This window comes from Crinia signifera, chromosome 6 (genome assembly GCF_055691185.1).
Source record: "Crinia signifera chromosome 6, ASM5569118v1, whole genome shotgun sequence".
In the NCBI taxonomy this organism is placed as follows: Eukaryota; Metazoa; Chordata; class Amphibia; order Anura; family Myobatrachidae; genus Crinia; species Crinia signifera.
Window position 1 is genome coordinate 127874071 of NC_139222.1, and position 23777 is coordinate 127897847.

General features: G+C 45.5%; 1 protein-coding gene across 3 annotated transcripts in view; it reads left to right on the plus strand.

The window, feature by feature from the left end:
- The first annotated feature begins 353 nt into the window (after positions 1 to 353).
- The window catches only part of ARHGAP23 (Rho GTPase activating protein 23), a 77909-nt gene continuing 54485 nt past the window's right edge, over positions 354 to 23777 (plus strand). For 2 of the 3 annotated variants that reach the window (XM_083147124.1, XM_083147125.1), the window contains exon 1: positions 354 to 634. In XM_083147124.1, coding sequence (XP_083003250.1) covers positions 581 to 634 — 54 coding nt within the window. In that variant the 5' untranslated portion in view covers positions 354 to 580. The remainder of the gene's footprint in view (positions 635 to 23777) is intronic. The other variant, XM_083147123.1, reaches the window with a different exon arrangement.

Below are 23777 nucleotides of genomic sequence, written 5' to 3' on the forward strand. Positions count from 1 at the left end.
TATAATTACTGGTCATAGTTAAATACACAATAATATATATATATATATATATATATATATATATATATATATATATATATATATATATATATACACACACACACTATTAACACTTCACACACAAACACTTTATATATATATATATATATATTTTATACACACGCACACATACAGAAGCAGTACATAGACATGCAGGTCACTGTGTGCATGTATGCGTGGTACTTGGACCCTGCCTCCGCCCCACTCTTGGCCCCATCCCGCTCTAATTCCATCCTCTTTATCAATTTTCATTCTTTCTTGTATCTCTGTATCTCTCCTTCCTCTTCCCCTGTTCTCCTCCTCCTCCTCTCACGGCCCCCCCTCGGAGTGACAGCTCACCCCCCCTCCCGGCTCTGCCCTGTATCTCCCCCTCGCCTACAGCAGCAGCAGCAGCAGCAGCCGCCTCTCCAGCAGGAGGGGAGGGGGGGAAGGGAGGTCCTCTGTCATCCTGTGTGAGGAGAGAGACTTAACACACAGTGCAAGCCGGAGAGAGAGGAGGAAGGGTCCGGCCATTTCCAGGGATTCCCGGCCCCTCCACCAAATGAATGGCGTGGCTTTCTGCCTGGTGGGATCCCCGTCTTCCCCCGCCGCTCAGGTAGGCGCCGCCCGGTCCCCGGAGTCCCCGGGCAGTAGGCGCAGGGTGGGGTGGGGTTGGGGTGTTACAGGAGCCGCGCTGCGCTTCTGCTGTAGCCCCTCATACAGTTGGCGGACTGGGCCTCCGGTCTGTGTTTGCTCCGGATACTTGCTGCCGTGTGTGTAATATATGGTGTGTGTGTGTGTGTGTGTGTGTATAGACAGTGGGGCTGATTTACATTAATGTTGTGGCTGGGAGTAGTATGTTATGGCTGCGCAATGCTAGATCCGTGCTCCTAGTACATGTCTTACTGTAGTGTCATCGCATGTACACTGTATGTCTCCATAGACATTCACTCCCGTACATTACTTCACTTACTACTCTACATCTGCAATAATGTAATATCTGCATATCAGTGCATCTGTCGTGTGTGTGCTCCATGCTGCATGTGTGTGCTGTGCTGGATGTATGCATACATGTTTTATTAGATGCATATCAAGTCACTTTCAGATTATTCTAGAGACTGCGCTGTTTGCAGCTATTTATGAATCAAGTTATGCACTTATAAAAGGTCTTGTTTCAGCCAGCAGACACTATGTTTACAGTATCTTGGTCTTTTTTGAACCAACAGGTATATATACTGTATATTGGAGGCTGTGTGTGTGTGTGTGTGTGTATGTATATGTATGTGTGTATGTATGTGTGTATATATATATATATATATATATATATATATATATATATATATATATATATATACTGCGGCAGTGTATGTTTCACAGAGTTGTAGTTATGTGCTTGTGAAGCGTACAGTAGACACCAATGATTTGTGCCCACAACTGTAGTTTAAATGGAACATGCCTAAATAGTATTTATTAATGTATATGCTGCTTTGTAATAACACTGCAACTGAGTGAAACCAAAATAAACTGGTTATGAGTAGGCCAGTTGCATTTCCCTGTATCTGAAAGGAACGTTGACATATGAAGAACTTGTTTTTATCTGCATGCTAGAACATGTATATGTCAGGCCTGCCTTCCCTTGGCATGTCATTCTTCATGATTTTAGTACATTTTTGTGGTCTGAATGCATCCATTGCTTTCTGTTGTTGTCGTAGCAACAGTTGGTCCCCTATCTACTAATTCTTTCACCATTGTTGCCCTGATACAGGTATAGATGCTTGTATATCAAAGTGTTTGTAGCACCTCCTCCCTCTTCTTGCTTGAATAATGTGTCCTGATTTTCAAAGGCTTCTGGTTTGTTGGGGCTGATCTAAAGAATAATTTTTTGACTGCCCAGCCTCACAGTAATAGTTAACAAACTCTTTGGTGCAGATTACATTTGCGGCTGAACACTGTTCTGGTTATTATGATAAGAAAACACTGAACACTGTTTTTTTGCTAGTATCTCTAGGGATGTGAAACAATGTTAGCAAGCAGGGTTCTGTCAGCATCTTGTTGCTGACTGAATCTTCCCCCTTCACTTTAGATTTTTTATTGTATCTTAAACAAAAATGTATTGCCCTGAATATCTCCTTTACGAACACCTACTGGATTGTTAACACATTGCAAGCTGTACACCCACTTTCTGCTGATTGAAACTGCCCTGGGGTTGTTATCTAGTTTTGCAGGTTTGAAGATCCACCTGAAAATGCAATTCGAGAAAAACTGAAAACATCATTTGTAACTCCTCAATCCTACATCGTCATCCACCTATTATATTGAATTATATTTTTTATCAATACACAGCTCAATTTTAATTTATGTTTAAAATAATTCATGAAATGGACACTATATTTATACATGTGTCAATTTTGTGTGTCTGAAGATTTTCTAACCTTGATTAATGTGCCCTTAGGCACAAAGCTCATCCTATTTAAAAACCACTGCAGAAGTCTTTTGCAATAAGAAAAAAAGACTAAACCATTCTGCAAAGCAGCTGGGATTCCATAGTCAAATGCATTATGCGGGCAAATCAGGAGTTAACACACGCATACTCATTGATTCTGGCTAAAGTGCAGAATGAATGGATGTTTCTCTGCACCTTAAACCCCAGAGGGTGACTTTTCTCTCAACCCCTGGATGCAGTGTGCAGGGTAAACCCTGAGAATTGAATTCCCTACCTCTATAAATTAACTGTGGGCTAAACCCGGTGGCTAATTGAATTCGCCCCAGACCGCAGCAATAAACCAGGTTGTTTCCGGCTAGAGTTGTGGTGTGAAAGCACCAAACTGAATAACCTGGATCGACCAAGAAGGGTTAAACCCGGTTCGTGTATAATGGGCAACCCAAAAGTAAGGGCACATCACATAATACAACAAAAGCAAGGCACAGCCCTGATCTGCCTTGGCTATACCCATTAAACCAGGAGTATTGGCGCAAAAGTAGTCCCATAATATATATATATATATATATATATATATATATATATATATATATATATCTTTGCCATTTTTTTCACTTTCGTATAAGTCGCTTTACTGTCTGATTAAAGAACCTTATACTGTATGTTCAATGGCATACAACACAAAATGCATTGCAAACATGTTCTATGTATGAACTGTACTGATTTTCTATACTGATCTAAACTATGTATAGAAAATAAAAAAATACCATTTCAAGTTATGCCTTTATGAAATAGCACTCTTCATTAGTTCTCTGATTTATATCCACTCTACTTACATACTCATCAATTATTCACTCGGATACTTTCTTTGTGTGCCTGTTTTATTCTGACATTTGGAATTCTAAACAGTAACTTTTGTTGACATTCTTTCAGCCCTGTAACATTCTGCCTGTCTGTCACATGTTACAGCCCTCTAACATGGTGGTTGTGTGCCAGACTACAGCCCTATACCACTTTGCCTGTGTGTCACAGACTAAAGCCAATATCCTATTAAATTAGCACTTTTCACACCTGTGATGACTCTCTCATGAGGAAACGCACTACCATGTGGTTGTAAACTACAAAAACGTGAAGTGAGATAAAACATTAACCAATCTGCTTTAATGATGGGTACACAATGGAGCTATTTCTGTGGACGCAGATTTTGTTAACTATATTGTCGGTGACACGGGAGAACAATATCCTGACTGATTTCGGTCAGTGACGTCACCCCCCCTCCACACACTCCACGTACATGCATTTTGCTGATGATTGACCTGCATGTACAGATGATAGCGAAGGTCGTTTTATGACCCATGGCTGCGCACATTTTTAACGATATTGACTGTACACATTGAATGATATGTACACAATATTGTTATTATATCCTCTATATTGTTAAGTAAATATCGCCCAGTGTGTGCAGCCAGCTTTACTCTCATGTACAGATTGTTGGAAAGATGATGGGAGCGGATTGGTTTGTGCTTTATATCGCTCCATGCGTTGATAAATATACCCCATAATGCAATCGTTAATGTTTCCTTACTTTGGCAAAACTTCGATATTCATATTTCCAAATATATGAACACTAAAAGAATACATGCTAAAGATGACTATAAAGAGGAACTTTTTAAGCATCTTAAGTCCCAATAGAGAGGAAAGAAGATAACCAATTGGAGGGAAAACATTTAATCGAGGTCAGTGATTTAAAATAATAATAATAATTAAGATAAGTATTATTGTGAACATAGCACCATCATAACTAGATTACTACTTTCAGACCGCAGCAATAAACCAGGTTGTTTCCGGCTAGAGTTATGGTGTGAAAGCACCAAACTGAATAACCTGGATCGACCAAGACGGGTTATAAGAAGGGTTAAACCCGGGTCGCGTATAATGGGCAACCCAGGTTTAGATCAAAATCCTAGGTCCATCACGGCTTTGCGAGCTTCAATCGGTGTATAAGAACCTCCATAGAAACCAGCACCCCCGTCCTATAGATAAATGTGTTCATTCTAGCACCCGCCATCTTTGAAATCCCATGCAGTTCGTGTACCCACATTTGTTATCATTTACAACCATGCACCAGTTAATTTCATGGGTATTTATTTTACAATTGGAAGATTTCATGGGTAATGATTTTAGAAAGACCCTATTCAAGATGTTTACTTGTAATTATCACTCTCTGGTAACAGTGTTTTATTTTTTATTTGGTAAGACTTCATTTACCTTGTTTGGTGTTTGTCTGAACACTCTTAAAACTTTAATTAATGGTTTACAGCTCAACTCTGTTCAAGAGAGGTAAACGAGTAAACTAATGTATTTGATGTGCTTTAAAAAAAAAAAAAATGAGACCTGTGTTTCAGAAATGACATGCACTCACTGAAAGTAATTGTTTATTGGGTGTAAACTCTTGAAGTTTCTGTAAGGGGGATGGAGGTGTTACAATTCTTATGTATGTGAAAACATGACTTGTATGTGCAGATAAATCCAGGATTTTAGGAATTCAGCTAGCAAAAGTGATCCTTGGATTGCCAGATTTGAAAATGTCTAAACTACATAGTGTACATGTAGCGACAACCCTGCCTGCTGTAGTGCTTCTAGCACAGTGTGGTCTGTATATCAGCACTGATATGCAAACCTGACCTGTGATAGAAACACCACAGCAGATAGTGACACCCCAGGCAGGGAAGAGGAACTGCTAGGGTTTTCAAAGATAGCGGGTGCTAGAATGATTGGATTTGGGATGGTCTGTGTGTTCACTTGTAATCCTGCCTTTCCTGTTAAGGAGCGGATTATATAGTCTATATTAGTAGAAAACAAGTACATACAGTATTGCACTGTGTGTGTATATGGCTTGCGACAAAGCCCTCACCCCCTGCACCCCTAACCCTCCCTAATTTCAGTCCAACCCTAACCCTTCCCATTAGTGTCTAACTGTACCCCTCCATCATCCTAATCCTACCCCATAACCACAAGTCCCCTGACACATATACCTCTCTATTGCATGCAATCCCACCCAAGGCTCCAAAACTAGCGGTCTATGGGCTCTGATCCGCTTGTGCACGGGACCACGCATCGGATCAGAGTTTAAACACATCCGATATGCCAGTTTTTATCTGATTTTATTGTCCCAAAGCGTCAAAATGGAATGACCTCAGGCAAAATCAGACAAGTGTATGGCTATCTTTAGGGCTCCCTAAAGACTGGAAAACCCTGATTCACGCTAAGTAAAAACACAAAATTACAACAGTAAAATAAACTTACATATGGTGACTGTTGAATACCGTTCACTTTTGTGGTTATTCTAATCTTCCATTAAACTTTGTAATGTTGGATTATGTCTCATTGCACAGTAGTATGTATAGAAGTGCGGTGTTAGGTGCCCATACACGTTACAATTATTGTATACAATATTGTATACAATATCGCATCTCATCGGATATTGGTTTTGCGATGAGATCAGATGAGATTAGATCTAGTACAAAAAGTATGTGCAGCACATACTTTTTGTACTAGATCTCATCTCATCTGATCTCATCGCAAAACCGATATCTGATGAGATGCGATATTGTATACAATATTGTATACAATAATTGTAACGTGTATGGGCACCTTTAGGCTAAGTTGGCTCTTTTGAGTGGTTAGAGAATACGGATAATTCCCCTGGTGCTAGAAGAGTCAGCAGACATGTTTTCATTACAGGTTAAGGGGCTTATGGGAGACAGTTTGTAAATCTGAGCATATGGTGTACTTGAAGGTGAATGCAGCTCCTTTGGCAGTAGTAGAGCTGTGAGGTTGTTTGTGTAGGTTTAGTACAGTATGTAACAGTTCTGTAACATTGTGTGAATAAGGGGGGCGATTCTCTAACACAGAAATGAGGTAAAAAACCCGTTATCTGGGTTTTTACCGCATTTCTGTATGCTGTATTGTTCCTCCGCAGTGGCAGCGCTGCAGAAGGAATCGCCAGCAAAAGCTGGCGATTCCTTGCAGAAGCCTATGGGCTTCTTACCGCAGCGCTGTTTGAGGGATCCATCATGGATCCCTCCCAGCGTGCCCTGCGGCCGGCGCGTCACTCTGCGCAAGCGCAGACGGACTCACGGGCTTCAGACCCGGAAGTCCAGTGCCGGCACCGCATCGCAAGGGAGAGCTCTTATCGCAAGAGCTGTCCCTTGCGTTAATAACGGCATATGTTACAGCATATGCCATTATTAATAATGCGGTGGCCGGCAATAGAGGGCTGCGGATGTTAAAACATCCCACCCTTATACCGTTACCTAGAGCTGAACTTGCTTGTTTAGTAAAAACAAAATGGAGACCTGTATATTAACCTATAAATATGTCTTTAGTGGTCATACATTGGCTCTGATTTTGCACATATCCTCATGTATCTAAAGGCTTTTCCTATAGATTGAAAGTTTGCAAGCGGTATCCCGTTCTCTCTTTGGTGGGTATTCAATCCCGGGTCACGACTGTCGATCTGCCCCAACAGCCGTGTCCCTGGCCCCTTTTAATTTTGCTCGACAGCATATCGCAAGGCGGGATTCAATGTCCCGCTTCGCGATCTGTGAAAAGGGGGTGTGTCCACGTAAACGGCCGTGGATTGTACGAGATTTGGCCGTGATCGCGATACTTCATGACCATCGTGATCGACAAAACGGGCCCGACAGCTTTTAAAGTCAGTCCCGTTCTGTCAATCTGCCTCTACAATGCTGTCGGGCAAGACTGCGGCGGGGATTGAATACCCCCCCCTTTGTCTGTTAAATTATTCCAATCTATAAGTTCAACACAATGTGCTGGCGCTATATAAGTAAATGTAAATAAATAGATACAATTTATGAATACCAAGAAATGTACATTTCACAAATAGGATAGCAGTGTAAAGCTTGGCATACATCAAGGCGATTTGGTCCGATTTCGGCCAATTGCGACCAATCGGCCCATTAAATCGGACCAAATCGCCTCTCCCTGACATGTACTCGGGTCCGATGCGCGGTCCCGTGAGCATCGGACCCGACTAGGTGGTCGGACCGGCTGGCCGTCCGACCACCCGTTCTGGGACGGGCGGTAAGCAGGGACGCATGCGACCCATCACAACGGATCGCATGTGTCCCTGCCGCCGGAAGGTCCCGGCGGCTTGCAGTCCATCGGGTGTCCGTACACTGCTGCGAGACGTCGCAGGCAGTGTATGGGCACCTTAAGATATATAATATTTTTGTGGGATTCAAATATGGCAGCCGGCACAAGATGTTTACATGTTTATGCATTCGTACATGCAGGGGAGGAACGTTATCTATTTGTAAACAGCCATGTTGCTCAAACATGTTTTTACTAACTTATACCCCTTTCACATCGCACTTTTAAAACGGTATATTGCCGTTTTTTTCCCTTTTTAAAACGTTTAAGCCTGCACTGTGAATGCACCACAGCCGATTTACCGTTTAAAGTTAACTGGCATTTCGAACCGTGTAAAAAGCAGAGTCCTACACGGTTCCTTGCCGTTTTTTCTGCAATGTGAATGTGTACAGTTTGTCTGAAACGGTATTTCAGGCAAACAACACAAGCACTGATAGGCTACAACTACAAACAAAAGCATTTTCCTACAGTCAAGCCTGCACTAGTAGAGGTACATCAGGGGTCAGTCCAACATACTGGTGTAGCCATGTGCTGTCCTGTGGTCAGGGGGGCACAGCAGTGGTGTAACTTGCGGCCCCTGTCCAAAAAATTTGTGGCGCCCCCTCCCCTCCTATATGTCAGCAGGCACCGGGGATCGAGCGGGGTAGGCTGGACGCTGATACGTGTGACACACACGGTAGCTTGTCGGGGGATAATAGCCAGCGGAGGTGAGCGCTGGGGCTTGGAGATCTCTCTCCTCCACTCTTCTCCTCTCCCCCGTCTCCCTGCTTACTGCTTACCGCCTCCGTGCTGACAGCTCAGTTTTCCACCAGCCGCGCTGTTCCTGGCCACAGTGATCAGACAGCCTATCTGATCACTGTGGCCAGGAGCGGCAAGGCAGGCAGAAAACTGTCTCAGCTGTACCGCGAACTGCCATCCCCGTCCGCCTAGTACATTCTCCGGGGGGGGGGGGGGCGCGAGGGGGGGGGCGCGAGGTGCCTGTTTGTGTGTAGGAAGGGGGCACCACCATCAATACTGTGTCTGTTCCGAGTATGTGCTGAAGGGCAACTCTCTCCTAGTACAGGGCATTGTAAGGGGAAGGTGTCCCATCCCCAGCCCAGCACATGCACAGCTTTCTCTGCAGACACATAATGACAGGCAATCGTCACACTCTGCCTTGAAACGTGTTCTGGATGAAACGTTTCAACTGCTATGTGAATGACACTTAACCGGTATTTAAAACGGTAATCTGGGTCACTATTAAGGCTCTGACCCGTTTTAATTACCGTTTTAAAATACCGGTTTTTAAAACGTGTCTGCGATGTGAAAGTGGTATAAGAGGAGAACTTGGTTCAGCACAAGGTGTCTCTGCGATGTTGAGATGCGCACTTTGCTGTATATTATGGTAGCCAAGAGTGCAAATTTTCCTGCTCACCTCTGTTCGAAGTGAATGAAAATGAGTGATGTTACTGGCTGTGAAATGCTTATTTCTCCTGTTTCTTAGGCACATTGCTGTTGTTCCAGAAATTGAATCCCCTACTCCTTGGCGTCTGTTATTGTGTATTGTTCTGACTCCATATATCCTAGAAGTTTTGCAATTGGCTTAAAGCAGAGGTTGACAAATTTAAATGCTGAAGGTACCCTAAAGTTCAAAGTTTTAAGTACATCCAATACTTGGCCACAGATGTATTAATTAGACTCTCAGTCACATTTAACGTCCCCAAACATTTGGCCAATTTGTCTAAAGGCCAAGTCGGACCTGATTTCCCTTGCAGCTTCCAGGAGGGATTAGGCACTAGATGTGCCATTTTTTTTCATGTGATAAATCGCATGCAATTTATCACATCAGCCGGGCAGAGGGAGCTGGGCTGCAGAAGAATTAAAAAAGAAAGCCCATACAAATGAATGGGCAGCCACTGATTGGCTGAGAGAGCTTTCTCAGTCAATCAGTGGCTGCCTATTAATTTGTATGTGTTTTTTTTTGTGTTTTTTTTTTGCCCGCCGCCTGTGTTACTTATGGCTGCACATAAGATCTCCAATCCGATGAGCACAGGTCTGCGCATTGGATCAGACATCAAACACATCCCATTTACGCCACTACACACAGAGCTGGTCCCAGAGGATGAGACAGTGCATAGAAAACAGCCACAAATGATAGGGTCTGGAGCTGGGTGCAGGGCAGAGGAGGGTCCTGTAGCTGGGCATCATCCTCCTGACACTGTCTGTGGTAGGCCATATGTGACCGCACTGTGCCCCGCGACCCAGTACGCTGGCGCTCTCAAATATATTGGGGGAGGTGAGCCACCACTTTGCCCCACATTCCGACACCTATGCAGAAGGTGATATTTTTAAAATGTCAGCAATGAATACACCTATGCTTCATCAAGGAAATATAGAAAACCTGCACCGCTGGGGTGTTTTGAGGACTGGATATGGGAAATGCTGATCTAAAGGATTTAGGGCCCGATTCAAAGAAGAACACAGTTCACAGAGCAGCTGTGTCCTTGGACATTACTGCTGCCAGGACCACATTCCTGGCCTTGGCACGCCCCTATTTTGTAAAGCGGTCTCCATTGCTGCCCCAGATGGCTGCAGACTGACACTCACCTGACGTTTGCTAGCAATCTGTGCCTACACTGTACAACAAAAAGTCTATATCTTAATATTGAGTTCAGCTGTATATCTCCATAGAAATTAAAAATATTTTACTATAATATCAGAGTAAACTAAAGGTGCGTGCACACGGGGCAATATGATCGCTGGCAATATATTGCTCAGTGTCCCGGTTTCATCAGCGACCAGAGATGGTCGCAGATGAAAAAGTCACACTGCCGGGAGAAGAGGCAGGGGAAGTGGCTGGTCGGAGGAGCATGCTCCTCCGACCTGCGACCATTCAGGGGCTGAAAATGGGAGCGCGCACCCGGCGATTTATCACTGGTGCACACTCCAATCGCTGGCAATATGGTCGCTCAACGACCATATTGCCATCGATAAGTGTACCATGTGTACACAGCTTAAGTATCCAAGTGGACACGATCACAGTCCTAAAATTCCTGACTCCAAGCTGTATGCGGTCAGGTCGACAGGCAAAAGGTTCACATGTGAAAAAGGTCAACATGGTGAAAAGGTCAAAGTGAAGCACCATTCTCAAAGCATGGTGAGCGCACACTCTACATTTATACAGTGTCAATGTTGACATCTGCCGACACAGACTAAAAAACATGAACTCATGTTGACCCTTTTCCTGCAGTCCCTTTCCTTGTGTCAACCTTTTCACCAGGTCGACGTAATGCATATGAACAATTTTACTGTCGTCATTTTGCCTGTCGACTTAATAATCCACACCCAGTCCAAACTACTACAAATTTTGCAGGGAGTTTTTGGCTTTTGTGTGAAAATGAAAATGAAGCACAATATCATTATCGTGTGTATCTTTTATGATCTAGCGTGTACGCACCTTTAGGTGACAAGTTGTAGTACTGCAGCCAGAGGCTTGCAGAGCATAATTGGTAACAGCTGTACAGGTGAGTAATAAAAATTCAACATTCAGAATAAGTACAGCAATTTATAAGCTGGGTACACACTGAGAGATATGCCGTCTGGTCAGGCAATTCGATATATTGCCTACAGTTCTTCATTTTTACTAGCAAATTGTTCACCACAGCAGTCACATGTAATGACCTGCTGCAAATCAAACCTGACGATATCGCTAGCATCCTAACGTATGCTAATGGATAGAACACTGATCATTCTGTCCTACATAAACATTGTGACAGTGTGTACCAACAATCCCAGCTGACTGGGGGGTGGGGTTTTCATTCTGGTGTCGGAACGATTCCTTACTGTTCAAGTGTGTACCCACCTTTAAGAAAATGTAATCCGTAACAGAGGCAAACACAGGATTTTCAGAAGAAGGTTTCCAGAGAGGCGGAGCAAAGCACGGAGATGGACACTTAGGTGACCCAGTATATGCCGGGTCAGTTAAAGTATTATAGATAGACCAAATGTATATAAATAATAATACATACATACATACATACATACATACATACATACATACATACATAGGCGTCAACAGCAGTGTAGACCCCTGGGCATATCAATGTATTGGGGCCCCTACCGATCCTCCAGCGGTAGGGGTGGGGGGTGCTATGAGCGGAAGCTTTGATGTCCCGTGGGTGGTAGGGGGTATTATATCAACCGCTCAGCATGTAGGGCCTGGATCAGTAATTTCCACTAATTACCCCTTTACTGCACAGATGGTGGGAGAAGGGGCATTTGGCTGAATGAAGGGGCCCTGATACATAACTTCCAGGGTGGTAGAGGATGTTTAATATGCAGAGGAGGGGTGTATAGTGGAGTGGGCTTATTATTCATAATTTTCTGGTGGGAGGACAGCTTGCTTGACTGCAGATATCTCCAGTTCCCGGAAATATATTTCTTAGATTTTAGTGGAATTAAAAACTAGAGAATCCCACCTACCAAACGGTATTGGGAACTCAGAGTTCAGGAGGCAGAGCAATCTGCCAACGAGTATATAAAACTACACACCAGGTGTGTGGAGCTGGAGCAGTAACCAGCTGCTGGAAGGTTGATATCTCTGGTTCTGGGAAGCAGAGACAAGCTATTAGTGTCCATCAAAGGGGGAGAGTCCCAGCTTTTGGAATATACTCTCAGAATAACTCCATGTCAGAAAGAACCTGAAATATCTGACTGGGAAGAGCAATTAACAGGCTTTCAGCCTATGGCCCTTAGACTCCTGGGGGGGGGGTTTCTGGGTACTCAGAAACCCTCCTGCGTGCGCCACTGCGTAATGCGCATTAGCTCCATTTTCCTGTGGAAAAGGTGGTAACCTATTTTGTAATAGAATAGTTCATACAATGAATAAGAACCTTCTTCAGTAGTGATCCGGCAAAGTGTCTGCTCATCACGGCTGCATTTTGAAGACTCCCTATTGAAAAGAGTTTGGAGTGGTGGTGTTAGTGGCAAATGTTTCCTGTTTGTTTTCACGTTGTATAATATAATACATTTTTTATAATCTACTTCAATGAGAGAGGCTTTCATCATAAATAATTGTTTGAATGTGGCAGATTTGTCCTGTGATAGATTAGCCACTTGCACTACAGAGATAAATTGTAATTGTAGTGATTAGTTTAGCAGGTCCCATTAATTAATAAATGCACGTACCGAAAATGACCTAAACATCTGTTAGAACCTCAGCATGCAAGAGACATGACATCTGTCATACTCCAGCAGAACTACCAATCCAGCAATAAAGCATATAGGAATTAGGTCCATATACTGTACAACATACACAGACGATGTAAAACTGCCCTGCAATCTGTGCCTTTTGCTCTTGTTTATTTTATTTGTTTTCTCAAAGGTGACCTAAGCAAATGTATAAGTCATGTCAGGCTTAATTACCTTTATCAAATGCACAGCTTATCTTGCCTATTCTTTGATGTGTATAATTGTATTCTTGTTGTATCCATAAGAAGGAAAACAGTGGGATAAGGCTGTATTGTGTTAACATCTGGGAAACACTTTGACAGTTTCCGTCCCATTTATAGAGCACAAGGAGAGCAGTGCCGTAATGTAAACTGTTGTAGACAGCACTTACATATGCAATGCTTTACACAGTCGGTTGTTATTACTGTGCCTATGTGTAGAATAGACAATCCACAGGGCCGGATTTAGGTTTGTGGGGGTCCCAGGATAACTAACTTGTCAATTCCCCAACCAATAAAAAGTATAATGTGTAAATACTCCTAGCACCATAAGTGTTTTACACACTGCAGTGGCCCCACTTCACCACATAGAATCCTCAGTCCACATATACCACAATGGTTGTGGCTAGAACCACTTCTGTTTTATGAGTTTACCCATCATGCACTGGGTCCACATATCCCTGGAGGGGGGGTATAAATCTGTGGCGAGTGAAACTAGCCTCTGTGCCCGAAGTGTGGTGAGCCCGCGAGGGTTCAATCTAGCTGCAAAAAATAGCCTACACCTACGTAAAATACAAATAAAAAAAAAAAAACGCTGTGAGGGCATCTAACTACTTCCGTCCTCACTTGATGTCACATCGTACCCACAAAACAGAAGTGGATCTAGACACAACCATACCACAATGCCTCTCATGCTGGTAATGTAGCTATGTATGGAGGGTTCCACACAAAATCTTCTATAGAGCTTTTCCAGAGGAATATCCACCTAAAATGTAATATTTATCCAACACCAATCCTCACCCCAATCACAAGAAATTAGGGGGATCCATGGCAATACCCACATTTACTCTACCGAAGCTACTGTCCTGGTGTGAAACTGCTAGGCTCAGACAGTGCTGTGATCATTTGTAAAACAGGTGCTGACTGCTGCATGGTTTCTGTGTTGGTGTGGGCAGCAAATGGCTCTTCTGAACTGCGAAGATCTTTGTCAAGTTGTGCTACATTATTATTATTATTATTATTATCATCCTTTATTTATATAGCACTGCAAGGGGTCTGCAGCACCCAGTTACGCTACATAAATAACCAAAACAATACAGGGTATATAATTGTAGGGGCATCAGCAGACGATTCTGAAATAAGTTTCAGGGTAGAGGTGGGTGATAAGATGCCGTCAAAGTAAGTAAAGAAATAATATGGCACATGATAGAAGAAGGCCCTGCTCATGATCACTTGCATTCTAAAGGGGAGGGGCAGACAGACATGGGTAACTCCCCTTTTTGCATGCCGCTTGTGCTCTTTACCCAGTACATGGAGTGCAGTGTGGAGAAGCAGGTCACAGCTCTGTCTAATTCCCGATATGTATTTCCCGACCCGTAAAATGTGATCCTTTTATAAAGCGATTATTGGACTCTGCTTGCCCAATCGTATTGCCACTGACCTCTCTGTTTGCATTTGAGGCAAAAAAGTCTAAACTGAACTGTTTACGCTGTGTTGGCAGTGGCAGTGTCATTCCTGAATGGCATAGAACCCAAGTGGGGCTGCCAAAAGGGAGATGTATGGAGCTGACTGAGTCCTTTATCATTGGGGACTGCACTGTTCTCTTTTTAGTTGATGTATCCCTGTGGCTGTTCTCTAGTTCGTGCTATCATATGACTGGTTTCCAGTAAATGTTTACAAAATAGTCTCCTAGAAGTTGTAATTGGGATATACAGCAAATGAGGATGTACAGTAAAACAATTCTAGAATGTATGAGATATTTATAGCCATTGACAAGTGAAATGGAGAAAGACCATGTCTTCCTACCTCTCTCCTAACAAGACCAAAAAATAACGGTACTGGTTTAGTTTCACGGCGTCAGTATGGCCGCCATGAACTTCCGGATGCTGCGCTCACTAAACTATCAAAAATAAGGTAAATGAACTCTATGTCAATGAAGATAGTTCATACCCCTACTATCCACGTTGGCATAGAGTTAATTTTAGATAGCGTGGCGAGGGCGAGCGAAGCGAGCCCCGCAAGGGGACTCAGACGCACGGCCGCTGCCGCTGTGAAACTAAACAAGTACCAAAGTAACCCTCCCAAATGATACCTACCACCTGTGTGTGCTATGTATTTATGTGAATGGTTTCTGTAGAAAATGTATATATTGGGTATACACAACCTATACCCAGCTACATTTTTCATGCATCCAACACTTGACATTTCAAATATCCTGCGAACAAGCAACAATTAAGCACCACTATCTTTTTGTATATATTACCAATAGGTTCTAAATATATTTCCAAAACATTGGAATGTAATATTGCAAAATGCCATGTGCTGGTGCCCAGAGGTGAAGATGGCAAAATGTAAATCTGATTTCCCTCAGCTGTGTAGCCCATTATCCTATAGAATTCATTTTCCACGTATATTTTTTAATGTTTGGCACTGAAGTCTGTTCATATTTGCTAGTGGATCATTTTACATAAGACGATCTTCCAACCACCCCCACCTAGTACAATCATAATGCCTCTGGTAAAAGGTGTAATAAACAGAGATATGAAGAAATGACTGGAATAAGCAATTAACATTGTAAATTTCCCCCTGTATGTCCATCTTTACACCATTATTAATCTCCTATATAAAGACAAAATGTGCTTTCTACAATGCAAATACCATTTGGACCTGTATTGCGCCACAGTCTGAAAATGCTTCTAGATTTCTGACAGGGTGGAAGGCTCCCAAGAGGCGTAGAAGGAGGTTTTTAAAAAAAATGTAATTGTCAAAGGAGTATATCCTATTATTGGCGCTAAATTTGAGCCTGCAATTGGATAGGTCCCATACATACTAGATGATATTGCTCTGTGAGTGATATCGTGAACAATTCCTTGGCAAATGATATAATGCATAGACACTGAACGCTATTACTAACAATATTGTTCAGTGATGTCATCGGGTCTCCCTCTATACATTGTTGGCGATATAGTCGACATTGAGCTGCATGAGCATTTAAGCACACATCGTTAACCATATTGAGAGTACACACTAGACCAGGGGTCCTCAAAGTATTTTGCTCGGGGACCCCATCAGACAATAAAATAATGACAGGACCCAAGCAAGATACTGCAAAAGGTCATCACATCACATGTGTAGGCAGCAGACAGCACATACATGGCAGCATTGTGGAGGCGCAAAAAGAAGGGAGGAGTCTAATATAACAGACAATTCAACAGATTTTTCAGACTCCTTGAATCACTGACTGAAATTAGAAAAGTCATCAGCCTGATGGTCAGCAGCATGGAGTCGGGACCCACAGTTTGAGAACCGCTGCACTAGACAATATGAACGATATCGTTATCGGTCATATCATTAACAATATATCATCTAGTGTGTATGCATACCCTCCAACATGACCCACTCCATTAGGTACAAAATGCTCTGTTCCTGGACCTCCCTGCCAGTGGCAGTTACATAGGTGGGACTCCAGCACAGTCCAAAATTCAAAGAGGGGGGTCACATCAACTGCCAGTGAGTCCAGGACAGTGACGTTTGGAGTGGCACTAGGTGTGGCTCCCCTATTTGAATATTGGACTGTGCTGCAGCCCCACCTCTGCAACTGCCTCTGGCAGGGAAGTTCAGAAACAGAGCATTTTTTACCCAATGGAATGGGCCATGTTGGAGGGTATGGTGTATGGGGCTTTAGTCTGATGGCAAATGAACTAAGCAAAATAAATGATGGACATATGTGAAATAAAGAAATTGTTTGGGACTCTGTTTCACTGCCTGTTAAGCTGTGTACACACGGGGGAGATATATTGCTGAGTGTCTCCTGTTCATCAGGGGCTGCACACGGGAACGCGCACCCGGCGATTTATCGCCTACAGCACAAAGAAATTACTGCCAAGATGGTCGCTCAGCGGCCATATTCCCAGCGATATGTGCTGATATCGCCCCTGTGTGTACGCACCTTTAGTGACAATTGTTTTCTCATACTGGGGCAGATATATGAAGCAGTGCTAAAGGGAGCCTCTAGAGAAGCCACCCATGGCAACCAATCAGCACTGAGGTAACATCTATAATTTGCATACTATAAAATTATAGAGAGCAGCTGACTGGTTGCCATGGGCAACTTCTCCACTGGCTCACTTCTCCTTCCTTATCACTGCTTCATACATCTGCCCCACTGGTTGCTAGTGATGTCCATGACGGCAAGTCACGTGGAATTATGTATTTTTTTACAATGAGCTAAAACTTCCTTTTAGCTGTAAATATTGAATGCAGTGCACAACTGCATACAATGTTGTAAATACTGTGTACTAGCAAATATAGCTGTGTAATTTCCCAGGTTTAAAATGCATTCTCTGCTTCATGTACACTGTGTGCACTTGCTGTTAGGATAATGCTGTAGTAAACAATATAAACAGGGTAGGCAAGAATGTGATAAACCTAATACAATAGTGTTGGGATTACATGGGAATCCTGTGAGCAGGCACACAGTGTGGGATGTTTGTAGTAAGTATGTCCCCTGACATAGGGAGGAGGCTGGATAGACAGGAGAGAGGATAGCAGAAAGGAAGGTGGTAAACCTGCTACTGATATCCTGTGCTGACTCCACAGGAACCTGTAGCCTGCACTGCCCCTTCCTGTCCGCACAGCTTGGACATTGGAATTCCATTCACATTAGTGAGGAATGGCCGTCCCGTCCCTTTTAGCATTACAGTGTGTGTGGGCCGACAGAAAAAAGAAGGTTAACCATAAGGTTTCATTGGTAAAGCTGTGGACATACGGTGCGACTTTGACTATATTGTCAAAATCACATAGTGCATATTGTACCTTGATGGGATTTGAGAAATCCGTACTGCACTAATCAGAATCAGAATCAGAATCAGAATCAGAATCAACTTTATTGGCCATGTGTGCTTGCGCACACTAGGAATTTTTTGTGGATTTTACAGTGCAGGATCAACCAGGGAGGGGAGGGGGGGGGGGGGGACATTACATACATTAAATTGAGACATTATATGCAGTAAACACATGCCCGCCGAGCTGCACAGCGCCTAGGCAGCCATCAGCGGCGCCACTGGTCGTTGCAGCAGCCGGTAGGTAGCAATATAAGCAGGGACAGTACAATACCACACAGGGAACATGTACCCGCCGAGCTGCACAGCGCCTAGGCAGCCATCAGCGGCGCCACTGGTCGTTGCGGCAGCCGGTAGGTAACAATATAAGCAGGGACAGTACAACATCACACAGGGAACATATACCCGCCGAGCTGCACAACGCCTAGGCAGCCATCAGCGGCGCCACTGGTCGTTGCAGCAGCCAGGTAGGTAGCAATATAAGCAGGGACAGTACAATACCACACAGGGAACATATACCCGCCGAGCTGCACAGCGCCTAGGCAGCCATCAGCGGCGCCACTGGTCGTTGCGGCAGCCGGTAGGTAACAATATAAGCAGGGACAGTACAACATCACACAGGGACCATATACCCGCCGAGCTGCACAACGCCTAGGCAGCCATCAGCGGCGCCACTGGTCGTTGCAGCAGCCAGGTAGGTAGCAGTATGAGCAGGGACAGTACAGTTATCACATAAGGAACAAATACCCGCCAAGCTGCACAGCGCCTAGGCAGCCATCAGCGGCGCCACTGGTGGTTGCAGCAGCCAGGTAGGTAGCAGTATGAGCAGGGACAGTACAGTTATCACATAGGGTAACATAGGCAGTACAGTTATCACATTGCAGTTAAGGCAGAGATAGCTTAGGCAGTACAGTTATCACACAGGGGACACAGGTTATATATGGTTGAGTGCACAGATCCTAGGCAGCCATTTGCGGCGCCATTTGCAGTGGTGGAGATGGTGGTGGGGGGAGGGGAGAGTCACTGAGGCCAGGGGAGAGTCAGCGAGGCCTGTGGCTGGAGCCTGACCATTTCCAATGAGTCCGGGGGCCTTTGTTGGGGGCTGCGGCTGAGCAGCAGGCCAGGGGGTGCCGCAAGCCAGGGGGTGAGACAGGGGGGGCCAAGGCTGGGCCCGCAGTAGGCCAGAGAATGGGACAGGGAGCCAAGTCCAGGCCTGCAGGGAAGGGTGGCTACCGCTGGTGAGACTACCAGGGCAGGGGCCCACCTAGGTGAGGCAGCGGGCCAGGGGTGGGCCTGCAGGGAAAAGAGTGATCGGGGTCCTCCTCACCGACCTGACCTGCACCGGGCCCGCCAGGATACTCCCATCCATGTAGAGGGGGATCTGGGGATGATCTTCCTCCTCCAGTGGTCCCCCCCGGGCCGATGGCGATGCTGGAGTCTGCGGTGCCGGCCTCCACTGGCCGGGTGTCGATGCGTCCTCGCGGTTACAGTGCGGCAGGGCCTCTCCTGAAGCCTCTCCTCCATCGAGCGCCGCACTCTTTCTCTCCACAGCGCCTCCCCAGCCGGCGAGCAGGCAGGTCCTGTGTCTGCAGGGCTGCTCCGACATGAGCAGCCGATGCCCGTGCCGCCGTGGGGGAGCTCCGTCGCGTCCGGTCCACAGCCGGTCCGCAGCTCTCCTCATCCCCGGCATTCGGGGAAATCCCCAGCGCACACCGTCGCCCTCCTTTCTCCGTCCTCCCCACGCCCCACTAATACAGTGCCTACAGTATATAACATGGCATTTTTGTTGTTTGGGAAATGGTATAGTGGCATAGCTCCCAACATGAGCCATTTCAGGAGGAACAAAATCAAACTAGAACTTTGTGCTCTCCATAACAACATTTTGAAAGGACCCCCCCTTGTACCGGATAACAAACAAACACTAACACACGCACACACAAGCAACCTGGAGGTAAATGGTCACAAATACACAAATAGGTTGGTGGTGTACAGTGTGTCATACAAGGTGGGGTACAGAGTGTCTCTCACACACAAACACACACACACACACACACACACACACACACACACACACACACAGCATACCCTCCAACATCCATTGGCTAAAAACCAGTTTAGAGAAGTAGAGAAGAGTGACTACTTTTAAAGGGGAGTGTCCTTGTAGCACTGCAAAAGAAAGCCATAGAATGCCGGAGACACAATGGTATATTCAATTAAGGCCAGATCTATTCCGACAGGCATTTGTCGGAATGGACCGACAGTACCTATTCAATCTGCGGCCAAATCCATCTGTCGGATTTGGCTGCTGCTGCTCACCCGGCCTGGCACCGGGACTGAGTGAGCAGCAGGACAGTGGGTGGGAGGCAGGAAGGATGGCAGACGGGAGGATGGGTGAACTACTGCTCACCCGTCCTGGCCCCGGGATCGGGTGAGCAGTGGGAGGACGGTAAATGGCAGGAAAGCGCCGGGAGAGCTGCTGCTACTTACCCGGTGATGTCCTCATCTCCTCAATCCGACGTTTTTTTTTTTTTTTTATCGGATTGAGATTGTCGGAAAAGTGTCCTGTTTCTGTCAAAAGCACGTAGATTCATGGCTATTCCATGTGGTTTCCGGCAGGTTGGAGAATTCCAACCTGTCGGGGAAAAAAAAATCATGGATTCGACTTAAAGTCGGAAACTGCCGTTTTCTGACAAACAGCAGTTTCCAACTCTAATTGAATACTGCCCATAATCACTTGGGGCTGAAAACTTTCCTGCACTGGCTAATTACTGTAGCAACAATACCCAGCCAGCACTGCCCGGCACCCTTTCTCCAGTGATTAGAAGAGATGACCCTTATGTGTACAAATTACTGCCGGCTCCCCTATGCTTCCCGGTCTCCTCTCTGTCTGCACTTGCAGTGGCGCCATTCTCTGTGCATAGAAGGAGGAGAGACTGATCACAGGTCACAGCTGAGCAATGAAGAAGAAGGGGGAAGAGCCGTCTGTCACAGCTACGGATCAAGGTGAAGGGAGGAGCCGCCTGTCACAGCTACAGAACAAGGTGAAGGGAAAAGCCCCCTGTCACAGCTACAGAACAAGGTGAAGGGAAGAGCCCCCTGTCACAGCTACAGAACAAGGTGAAGGGAAGAGCCGCCTGTCACAGCTATGGAACAAGGTGAAGGCAGGAGCCGCCTGTCACAGCTACGGAACAAGGTGAAGGGAAGAGCCCCCTGTCACAGCTGCAGAACAAGGTGAAGGGAAGAGCCCCCTGTCACAGCTATGGAACAAGGTGAAGGGAGGAGCCGCCTGTCACAGCTACAGAACAATGTGAAGGGAGGAGCCGCATGTCACAGCTACGGAACAATGTGAAGGGAGGAGCCGCATGTCACAGCTACGGAACAAGGTGAAGGGAGGAGCCGTCTTTCCAGCTCTGCACTGCTTCTAAAAATTGTACAGGGGTTTTTAGCCGGTACAGGCGATTGAAAAGAAATATATATATATACTGTACTGGCTAAATCGGTACAGTTGGAGGCTATGACACGAGTAGGAGTGTACACTGTGTCATACACAGGGAGATAAAGGTTTATACACACACACACAGCAAGTAGTGGTTGTACAGTGTCTCATACAGCAGAGGGGTACATGATGTCTCACACACACACACACACACACACACACACACACGCAGGGGGAGGGGGTACTGGGGGGTTAATCATAGGGGGTGGGGGGAGTAGGTGAGTAAAGGGCTCCCGGGCACTCGCCGCTTAGTGCTCCAATGAGCTGCAGGCTGTCGGCGAGGGAGGACCGAGATCCTAGGTACAGGCCAAAGGGGAGGCAGCGTGGGAATCTGGACATTAACCTGGAGCTAACAGGCTATGTGAAGAAGAGCCAGCTCAGATATCCAGCATAGAAGGCAGACAGGGGCTCTTCTTTAGTGGTTGAGGCTCATCTCTAAGGGCGGGATGTATTAACATACATCGCCGCCCCCCCGCCGCGATGCTGCCGCATATGTACTAACGTATGCGGCTGGCATCACGGTGCGGTGACGGAGGCCCCCCGCGATACCTGTACACTGGTGTGCGGGGGGTCTCCATCACCTCCCTGCCGCCACGCTCTCCCCTCACGCCGGGGACAGCTATGCATGCTGTCCCCGGCGCTTCCTCCTCCCCCCTGCAGCCGGAAGGACGTCCGGCTGCTTCACTAGGGGGAGGCGGGGCTTACCTTCCGAGGTCCAGGAGGACCCTTCAGGAAGGTAAGCCAGAGGGGGGGTCGGCGAGGCGGCGGGTTTGCGTCTGTGTCGGCGAAAAGAAGCCCATAGACTTCTATAGGGTATCGCCACCTAAAGGTGGCGATACCCTACACTGCGGTATCATTTTTGATACATTGGAAAATGCGGTAAAACCGGGGTTTTACCGCATTTTCCATTTGATACATCTCGCCCTTAATGCAGTACAATGTGACTGGGTGCAGGGATAGCAATGAGCAGTGCAGACGGTCTGGGGTCCATAGATTCATCCCCTGCACCACGGTAGTTACGCCACTGGGCAAAGTTACTTGTGTTGAACTAGTTAATTGATAAGAAAGATAGATGTTTTTACATATACAGTATCTATGGGGGCAGATGTATTAAGCCTTAACAAGAGATAAATTCAAGTGTGATAAGGAGAGATAAACGTCCAGCCAATCAGCTCCTTACTGACTTTTTTCAAACACAGCCTGTAACATGGCAGTTGGCAGGTGATTGGCTGGACGTTTATCTCTCTTTATCACACTTGCATTTATCTCTTGTTAAGGCTTAATACATCTGCCCCTATCTACTACTCACCTCCCTCTATGAGGTGAAGTACCGCCAGTGACCACTAGAGGCCACTCGATGGACCAAATAACTCAGTGGTTCTCCACCTCGGACCCCCCAACAGTGCACATTTTCCAGGTCACCTGGCAGGTGCACAGGTGAACTCATTATTCACTGACACATTTTAAAAGATCACACTTGGAGCTAATTATGTTGTCTGTTAGGAGACCTGGAAAATGTGCACTGTTGGGGGGGTCCTGAGGACCGAGGTGGAGAACCACTGAAATAAATCCTTTGTTTGCTAAAAGATGTCCTAACAGAAACTGAAAGCAATTTTTGCAAGGACACTGATCTGTTTCAAACTTGCTGGATGTGGGTGGTAGAGACTAGATCCCCTTCAGTTTTGATTACAGGATGTGATGTTCAGTGAGGGCGGAAGTTGTTAGATGCCCTCACAACGTTTTGTATTTTATCTGTAATTCACGTAGGTGTTGGTTCTTTTGTTTTATTTTAGCTGCATTGTACCCTCGCGGGCTCGCTACGCTTGCACGCTTCAGGCACGATGGCGCGCTTCGCTCGCCACAGATTTATATTCCCCCTACAGGTATACGTAGACCCAGGGTATGACAGGAAAATTGTCAAAACTGAAGGGGATCTAGACCAGTGGTCAGGAAACTCGGTCCTCATTACCCCACAGAGTGCATGTTTTGCTGGTAACCCAGCAGGTGCACAGGTGTACTAATTACTCAGACACATATTATAGGTCCGCAGGTAGAGTTAATTATTTCACTTGTGATTCTGTGAGGAGACCTGCAAAACATGCACTGCGTGGGGTAATGAGGACCGAGATCCCTGACCACTGATCTAGACACTACCATGGAGAGAGTGAGCTGTGAAGACCTAGATTGGAGTTAGTAGCAAATAGGGACTAAAAACTGTCACAGGTCAAAGTGCAAGTACATTGCAGAAGCTGTCCTTTTCTTAAATTCCACATAGTACCTAGCTAAACCATTTAAGACTGCAAAAAAAAATATTTTGAATATTACGTTGAAAGGTGCAAATGTGAGATATCTACACACTGCAATCTGGTCTTATGACTCAA